The sequence below is a fragment of the Clytia hemisphaerica genome, unplaced genomic scaffold (assembly GCF_902728285.1).
Source record: "Clytia hemisphaerica strain Z4C2 unplaced genomic scaffold, Clytia hemisphaerica genome assembly, whole genome shotgun sequence".
Classification (NCBI taxonomy): domain Eukaryota; kingdom Metazoa; phylum Cnidaria; class Hydrozoa; order Leptothecata; family Clytiidae; genus Clytia; species Clytia hemisphaerica.
The window spans coordinates 116640-125907 of record NW_027103357.1 but is presented as its reverse complement, the minus strand read 5'-3'; the positions used below and the strand labels follow the sequence as shown (position 1 = coordinate 125907).

The window sequence follows — 9268 nt, the reverse complement described above, 5'->3', positions numbered from 1 at the left end:
CATTTTTCTTTGTGTCAAAATGGTTATCATTTGCATGCAATTTTTTAACAAGTTTTTAGACTTATATCATCTGTGAACATGTCTATGAAATGAAGACAATTTTTAGCAGGAATATGGTTAAATTTTGTTTTGCATCGGATATTGCTTAATATAAAGGCTTTAATAAATCTAAGTTACTAAGTTGGGGCTTTAGGATAATCTGTGGGGTTCGACTGCGACTACAATCTATGCTCTGAGCTATTGGAGGAAATATTTAACCACATCTTTGTGGCTCTTGTTTTCATTCACGAGCAATGTTTAGAAAAGTATAGACATTTTTGGGATAGAAGAGTGGAAAATAACAAGCAACGACTAAAATTGTGTTTGCTTCAAAATTTTTTTAAATACAGAAAAAAATATAAACTCTAAATTGAAAAGTAAAAAAATTGATTGTCAGCAAAATTTCAAGAAAAAAAAATATACAAAAGGCTTTATTGGAACAATTTCTAAAAAAATGTAAATTCAGTCAGTCCAGGTCATAAACGAAATTATAAAGTCTCTCATTTTTAAGGAAAAATTCCAGAAAGAATTTATGTACGTACAGCATAGGGAATTGGGAAAAAATCTAATCAAAATTCATTAAAATTCATTTTATTAAAAAAAAAAAAAATCGTAAAGATTTATATAAAAATTAATTCCGTCGTTCAAATTTCATTTTAATGACATTAAATCATGTCCGGAAAAAAAATTATGTCTGAGAATATTATTTACCAATGATAATTATAATATGATGGCGCAACACATTGGTTGTTAAACGCTTGATAAACTTGTTCTCCTGGGCACGTGTTACGGACACATTCTACATGGGTGGGATGCGTGAAACATTGATACCAAACGTTATTTCCTTCATGAGCTGCTTTTGGTGGTGCATATCCTCCATTAGCTAATCCGTTACAGAAACCAGTAACTTCTACAAATAAGAGATGAGGATTAGAAAATATTATGTAATAATATTATATTATTATGTTTCCATAACTCTGACACATAGCCTAGGGCTAGAGTCAAATCTCCTCTGTAAAATTTGAAACCAATTATTTTATACATAAATAGTGTTCTACATACAAACGCAGGATCGAAAGTAACAATTAGAGGCCGAAAGAGGTGACAGACGGAAAAAAAAAACAAAAAAAAACGCTTCATTCAATCTTTCATCCGAAGTAGGGCGCAAATCTTAAAGAAATCACTTTTGCTTGCCTAAAAAAGGTGGAAGATTCCTCTCTAAAAGACTTGGCTTGAATCTAAATAGCATCAACAAAACAGAACACTTGTATTTTTATAAGCTTGAGAATGGTGATACCACCGAAATATATTGCTTAACTGTTTTTAAATTTTAAACTTTGAAAAACGGCTTCAAATTTTTAACATCAACAAAACACTTACTGCATGTTGATTTCGGGTTTGGGGCGTAATCACATCCTTTAATGTTGTCATTGTAAACGAGGGTGGTTTGACATGCTTTACGGTAACACACTTTTGCGGCACATTCGTAGAAAACGTAAGGTTGCTCGTAAAAGTGAGATGGAGGTTGGTTGGGGCCGGGCTTTCCACCTTTTTTACAGAAATCTTCATCTCCTAATATGAAAAAGAACAAGATTTATTATGTATTGAATTTTTTCTGTAGTTATTCTATACTGAGGGGGGTCGGGCTTCAGAGAATCCGGTATCGACCGTTATTCAGGTATTTGACGGCAAAAATGACCGACTTTCCGGTACTGGAAGACTGAATATTCGGTATTCTAGTACTCGTCGGAACATTTTCGACATTTTCGTAATTTTTGGCCGGTACGCCGGTTTTGCATGAAGAAATTACCGGTATTTACTATTTCTAAATTCCAGATTTTAAGACCACACTCACACACTACGTTTCTGTTTCGCTCCGAAACGAAATGAATCCATTCTATTGGTTAAATTCAAGATTCACGTCAACTCTCACCAATAAAATGGCTTCATTTTCGTTCTTCACTTCAAAAAGTGGTGCAATGATCCAAAATATTTTGAGGTACTGGAGGAAACTTGAAAATCTTCGTTATTTTTCTATAACTCTACACAACAGAAATGCCTCATCAAAAAGATTTTCAAATGTTTTACTTACTGCATTTTGCTGCTTGGAATGATGGTGCAGTTGTTGGTTTACATAGCTTCTGATTAGCTAAAAATAAAGAAGAGAGAATTTAGAACTTTTCCAAGCGATCGTAGTAAGCGTAAGATGAGCATTTAGTGTAGCGTCATAGACGGTTATTTGATAGTCAAGAGTTGTTATGTGTATAAAAGCGTCTACTAAAGCCAAGGCGCATCGTGGGCGTTAAAAAGGGAATGAGGGCGAAGATGATGATTTTGCTATTTGTAACCTCAAAAAACTTGATTTGCATGGTTTAGGTTTATAAGTCTCAAAAAAGCCTAATACAGTTGGGGTAAGGTTTATAAGGCATTGTTAACTTAAGAGACCATAAAACTTGTTCGGCTTAAGGAGACGTTCGAGTTATAGAGGTTCAACTTCACTGTACTTATAGCACTCAAGAATTTGAAAAGAAAAACATCACTTACCAAAATTGATATAGCTGTAAGTACAAGCATCACAGGCTTTGCTGTAAACAGTTCCTGATGGGCACCATCTTTTGATACATTGGTTACCAGGGGAACAAGTAATGAAGGTCTCTTCACCGGCACCGGTTTCGTGGTTTCCAACAGGTCGGTTTTGACAGAAGAAGTCTGGGCCTGAATTGAGACAAAATAAGAATTTAATACATGTAAGACTTACAAAATATTTTGATATCGAAGACATCTTAGAATTCAATTTCACGTTAATGAATGGCTGGACACTTTTTCCCAGCTGGCACACAACGTTTTTTCGACGTTTATCTGACGTTCACAACGACCGGTCGCTTTCCCAGTTCAATCCCATACATTTGGAGCTGGTTTTTTAGAGTCAGACTCGATAATCAAGTTCCACTTGAGAGAGGGACTTGAGTGAAAACTTTTCCTAGTCAGACTCGATTACCCAGTTCCATTTAAGAATGATTTGAATAGAAACTTACATCTGAATTTATTGAGTTCCTCATCAGTTTTTGGTTTTCCATCATCTGGCTTGACTGCATTGCATTGTTTAGCATCGCCTATTGTGAAATGTAGATAGAGCTTTAGTTTCTGATAAGCACAAAATACACATAGGCTAACAAAGATGAGCTAAGGATTCAATGGAACACTCTTATTTGAGTAGAAAGCGTGGCCCTTAAAATTGCTTTTTCTTTGCTTATATCCGCTAAAAGGTTTCATACAAGGTTATTCTCACTAATTCAATCTTCAAGGGGAAGTCTAATTCATATTATACGGATGTTCGAATTTGAGTCCACTGTTTAGCCTAAAAATTGGTTGATTCTTTCAACTAAGGCACTGTTTAGCCTGGCTGATTCTTCACCATTCATATAAGGCCCTGTTCACACTTACTAGTTTTGAATTGTCGACATCCTTGGCAAACTTCGTTAAAGACAAGACCAGCAGGGCAAGATAAACATTGTGTTGCTTCTTTGAGTTGATTGCATGAGAAAAATGATGAGGCGTCTCCTTCCACGGCAAAGAGGAAGGTCAATGGTTTGTGCTTGATGGAGTGTTGTTTACAGAATCTTTCTGGTGCACCTTTAAATAGAATGAAATGAGATCATTAGAATTTGTTCCTTTGTTATTAAAAGGAGACACGTGTTTGCTTTGAATGTGGAAATATTTTCGACTATTCCTGTTACCTTGTACTATGAGTTGACTTTGCCTAATTCGATATTCAAGAGACCAAGAATTTAATTCGGATTAGAGAAAGTTTCAAATTACAGACAGTATTTTAAACGGCTTTTCGGGGACCTATATTTTAGTTCGAATTACAGAGAGATTCGAATAATAGAGGTCCAAATTAGAGGCATAAATATTGTGTACAGAAAAATTAAGACCTGTCTAATTCACCTACAGTGAATAAAGTGATATCGTTAGCAAAGTTCGTTCACTTTATCAGTAAAAATGGCTTTCTATCCGACAGAGTGCGTCCTAAATATTATAAATATTATAGAGCTGCAATAGCTCAAAATGAGGCTTTTATTGCTTTATAAGTAGTATAAATGGGATTTTAGTTTATCCCTCTGTATTCGGTTTCTTGGCACTTCAAAACCAGTTTTTGCTATTGGAAAGATATTTTAAAGAAACAAAAAATCATTATTAGTTTAGATACTTACAGAAATTAGTTTCGGCTGGTTCGGATGGTTTAGATGGTACATCACACTTTTGTTGGTCTTTGGGTAAGCATTGAGCGCATGCTTGATTGTAAACCAAGTTGGCTGGACATCTCTGACATCCAACATTTTGGTAGTTTTCGTTACAGTAGAAAAAGAGGTTTGCGTTTTCACTAAAAGCGTAATATCCAGCTGTTTTCCATGCACACAAATCGTTGCTAGCACCTGTCAACGTAGAAAGAAAAGTGTGATATGAGATATTAAGGGAAAAAGTTAAGCTTCTGTTCATCTTCTAGTGAAACGTGTTTCTTATAGAGGTTGCTTAATACTCGGTAGTATTGAGAAAATATATCTGTAGAATAATAATCAAGTTCCACTTGAGAGAGGGATTTGAGGGAAAACTTTTCATAGTCAGACTCGATTACCCAGTTCCATTTAAGAGTGATTTAAATAGAAACTTACACAAAAATACAAATATATCTGAAGAAGTCTGATTGGTGAATTTGATTTCCTTCGACAAAATTTTAATTCAAATAAGTCACAGATTGTGGGGTACATTGTTGGATTCAACCCCAACTTTCCTTACTGGTAAGGCATAGTAGGTGAATTTTTTTGGATTGAAGAGAAGAAAACATCTAGCCTTTGGAAAAAGTCTAGAAACTTACATTTTGGTGGTTTAGAGGCTGGTGAGTTGTCTCCTCTCTTGGGGGCAAGTAGCTTTTTTTTATGATTGAAAGAAAAAAAGAAAGACTGATTAGATTTCAAAAAGAAATTACTACAACGAGTTCTCAATTTGAGATGAAATTTTACGGACGCTTTTACATTCACACTGTCGACCGACATTGAAATCTTTAGCGAAGTCAAGCAAAATTCAAATATAATTAGACACAAAAACCTTTAGTAAGCAGTTTAAAACAGAATCATAAAAATATAGGGCGTCATTAATAGCATTAAGTTGAAATTTTACTCTTAAGAGTTTCCTCGGAGAATTTACTAAATAGATTTGCTTCGGAGAAATAAAAGAATGCTTTATGAAAAACTTACAAAGGTGTACTTCTTCCAAACAGACTTGACATTTCTGGCTGAAATAAAGACCAGCTGGACACGATTGACATTGAGTGGCTCTCCATTGGACACAAGAGAAGAATTTTGGAGAATATGAATTTAATGCGTATAATCCATCAGCTTTGTGTTTACAGAATCCTTCTGGTGCACCTGGAGAAGGGAGGAAATAATATTGTTTCATCGTCTATCTAACGTTCACAACGTCCATATAACGTTAGATGAACGTTGAAACAACGAAAGGGAGGAAATAATATTGGTATTCTACATATTATCTCTGAAAGAACGAATAATTCTTTTTCTACATTTTTACTGCAAACTCCTGTGTTTTTCTCAAACATTTTTGTCCATGATTGTAGTTTGCGAGGGAAAGCAGGGTCTACTCAGAAAATTATATTGGATAGCATATCCTATAACTTTGTCTAGATTTGATGGACGAGAGACCTTTGTTTGGGATAGATATTATTCTGAAGTTTCTTTTGTGTTCCCCCTCCAATTTGTAAAAGGATGAATCAACATATACTCTTGGTGAAAATGCAAAATCATCTAAATCCAATCTCAGATCGAAATTTGATGGCACAAAAAACAAATTCAAAGAAATGTGCGTTATTCTAAAGTTATGAGGCTAAACTTTTTTCAAAGTTAGATATTTATATGGGATAAAGAAGGTGACTTACAGTTTGCATCAGTGTTTGTTGATTGTCCACTACCATCGCCAGAGCTTTTACTGCAAACATTGTTAACGGCTGAAAGAGAATATACATACTCCAATATACTCCATGATCATAAAATTTCTATCCATGCATCTTATTGAGGTTCGAAGTCCATACACTTTAAGTGTTGACCGGTTTTTATTACGATGTGGAAACCATTCTTCAGGGAATAATTCTAAATTCAACGACATGGTTTTCATATGGTAGTAAAATGGATTTTAGAATTGCGGAAGGCTGGGATAAGTTATTCATATGTATTACACGAAAGTCAGACGTTATTTTACCGGAATTGGGACAAAAAATAAAAGTACACATAACATAACTTCGTCTTACCATCATAAGGCTTCAAGCACTGAACACATTTTTCAGAGAACCAAAGACCAGCCGGACATTGTTGAGTTCCGGAGTTCACACCGAATTTGTTGCAGTAGAAGAAAAGATGTGGGCTGAATGGATAACGGTAATAACCGACGGCTCTTCGATGACCATGGAGATTAAAACATAATTGATTGGCGAAAGCTGTGAATGATATAATAATAGAATAATATAATATCAAGACTATTTCTATATTGAGACTTTAACACAATTCAAATGAAATAAAAAAATTACATAAACTTCAGGCAGAATTTTTTTTCTCCAAAATTTAAGAACAAATTAAGAACAATCTGGGCTTCAAATTTCAGAAATGACATGATTTTTACCCAATTAGTAAAAAAGGTAAGAATATTAAGAACATGTTTAGAACAATAAAGGCTGGAAAAATTAAGAACTGAAGCCTGAGGTTCAGTTTTAACATACTGGTTTTTGCATTTCGAGGAATTTACTTTTTTTACTTACGAGGGAATCTTTTGTAGCAACTTGGTGGTCGACAGTAATCTGTGAAAATGAAGAAAAGATAAATTCTTTATGATGAAGTTTAATTCTCTAAAATTGAAAGGAACCAATTAGATTCAATTACGCAGACTTTCCAAGCGTGTAGAGGATAGTCGCAACTCGTAAAACTGAAAAATCTATCAAAACACCAGAGGTTTATTTTCATACACACCGTATATTCTCAAAGATATTCTTATTCTGAAAATGAGTTCTTAAGATATTGAGTAAAATATTCTTAGACTTGGACATGACTTATTAACTATCAAAAATTAAAAGTATATCGTTAAACAAAGACCGCGAGATACGGTGATGTCTCCATAAGTCGAACACGAACAGTGAGGAATAAAATGTGTTCGAGTTTTAGAATACAAACAACTTTATAAAAAATCTAAAAAATTTGTTCGAGTTGAAGAAGTTCGAATTATGGAGACAATCGACTTATAGAGGTTCGAATTGTTGGAGGTAAAGTAAATTTTACTTACTTGCATGATTTCCAGCATACGTGAATCCTGCCATTACAAGGCATAAAACAACGATTGTTAACTTCATTGTCGTGTCAGTGTTAAGTTTCCAATCAAATATATGAGTATTTATGGAGTAAGAATTTCTTAAGTGTACCAGCCACTTATTGTATGTTTTTGCTTTGTTCTATACTTTGGAAGTTAGAACTGTGCATAATTCTAAAATCCCAAAAACTACAGTATTTATACTGTGTCGTTAATTGGTGGGTGATTAACTTTGTAATTAACGCCCATGTCTTGGTGTAATTGTTCAAAACCCCAAAATTGTGATTGATTGATTTTTAATTTTTAATTTTCGATTATTGATATCGTTTGTAAGATGTTAGCATTTTTGTCACCTTGGTTTCATGGGAGAGGTAAATTTTTAGTGTGATTTGGAGGCTGCTAAAATTCCTATAAAGTACTCCTATAAATCTTTTTCGTTTGAAGATTAGCAGAAATCGAGGGAAATCCAGGAGGGAGAAATAGGGGAAATTGATGACCAGGAAAATCTTTTGCTTTTGAGGGAGGTGGGGGCACTCAAGTTAAACGACCTATCATACATGCCGCCCTTAACGGTCCCTTTCCCAAGTTTACCTAAGTGCACTGTAAGGGTGAAAGATTTGTAAAATCTGACGATTTTCAGCTTCAAAATGGTCTAAAATCATCAAGAAAATGCAACGTAATGGTCGATCTTTCGCGGCCAATTTCGAAGGCCTTCTTTTTGACCGCACGTACGGTCGTTTTTGAATCTAGTCCCCCCCCCCGGTCAAAGGGTAAGTGAATTTGAAAAATCCTAATGAAGAAAACTTTCTACGACTTCGATATAATCATAGTTGGATTAATATCTTTCTAAACACATTCGTTCAATCCCCGGGGGAGGAGGTACTTAGGCAAGTGAAGGGTACGGGTATGTGCCACCCTTAAAAGTGCCTGAAATTCCCTGTAATGGTTGAAAAAACCAAATTAAATTTCAGTCCAAAGAAGGGTCAGAAAAATAGGAAATTTCAACTTCTTACTCCTTGAGAGATCAAGTTTGGTCAAATTAGTCCCATTAAAGGTCGTAAAAATCGTTTCCTATTTTTTCTCCTTTTTAGTCCCGCTAAGGGTCCGAGGGTCAATAGTCGGGCGGCACATAACCATCAGCTCGCAACGCTAGTACCCCCCGGGGGTTCAATCCTAATGGGGGTTCTGCTCTGCTCCGTAGTGGAGAATAGGCAAAAAAAACCTTCATAAAGTACCCAGTCTGTCTGTCTCATGAAGGAAAATGTCGATTAACTTAATGAACAGAGCTAAAAAATGGTATATTAAATTTTTCCGCAGCGCAGGGGAAGTTTTCTAAGTCATGACAAAGCAATATAGGAGGTAAGAATAAGTTGGCACATACTTCGAACTTCGAACAAATCTAAATTCTTGTGTTTTCGGTTGCTTAGCAACAAGCAAATCAGTGAAGGTAGTGGCTTTTGTAAGTCATGTAAGTGTTTGAGGTTTCTTGTTTGCCATTAAGGCTCGTGGGAAAGAGAAAAGAATCTGATTAAGGATTGTTGTTGTACTTCCTTGTGTGTAGACAATGTTACACGTTTTTTTTTTAATAAGAACATCCAAAATTTTTGAAGCCTTGGGATGTTCTTAATTTTTTGGGTTTCAAGCTTAAAAATGTTCTTAACTTGTTCTTATCATTTTTGCCATCGAAGCCTTGTGTTCTTATATAGTTTGTTCTTATAAAAAAGGGATAGTTAAGTCGGGGAATGTATACAGTTGAGTCTCTCTAACTCGAACCTCTATAACTCGAGTGTCTCCTTATCTCGAACAAGTTTTATACTTGTTATAAATCTTACTCCATAACTCGAAATTCCCTTACTCGACTACA

The 9268-nt window shown here is 34.9% G+C and overlaps 1 protein-coding gene across 1 annotated transcript; it reads right to left on the bottom strand.

The window, feature by feature from the left end:
* Window positions 1–569: 569 nt before the first annotated feature.
* On the bottom strand, window positions 570–7414 carry LOC136820982 (uncharacterized). Its single transcript, XM_067077216.1, has 13 exons — window positions 7381–7414; window positions 6863–6901; window positions 6359–6544; window positions 5990–6058; window positions 5320–5465; window positions 4916–4967; window positions 4254–4475; window positions 3484–3672; window positions 3075–3152; window positions 2584–2754; window positions 2132–2188; window positions 1420–1611; window positions 570–949 (listed from the first exon to the last, which is right to left on the bottom strand). Exons 1-13 carry the CDS (start codon window positions 7412–7414, stop codon window positions 747–749), a joined length of 1638 nt encoding a protein of 545 aa, XP_066933317.1. The 3' UTR covers window positions 570–746.
* Between the last annotated feature and the right edge of the window lie 1854 nt (window positions 7415–9268).

Excerpts from the sequence above, each read along its gene's own strand:
- LOC136820982 (XM_067077216.1), bottom strand. The coding sequence starts at position 7,414 with ATGGCAGGATTCACGTATGCTGGAAATCATGCAA. Across the intron at positions 6,059-6,358 it reads GTGCTTGAAGCCTTATGATG|CCGTTAACAATGTTTGCAGT; the intron begins GTAAGACGAAGT and ends ATTCTCTTTCAG. Across the intron at positions 950-1,419 it reads AAACCCGAAATCAACATGCA|AAGTTACTGGTTTCTGTAAC; the intron begins GTAAGTGTTTTG and ends TCTTATTTGTAG.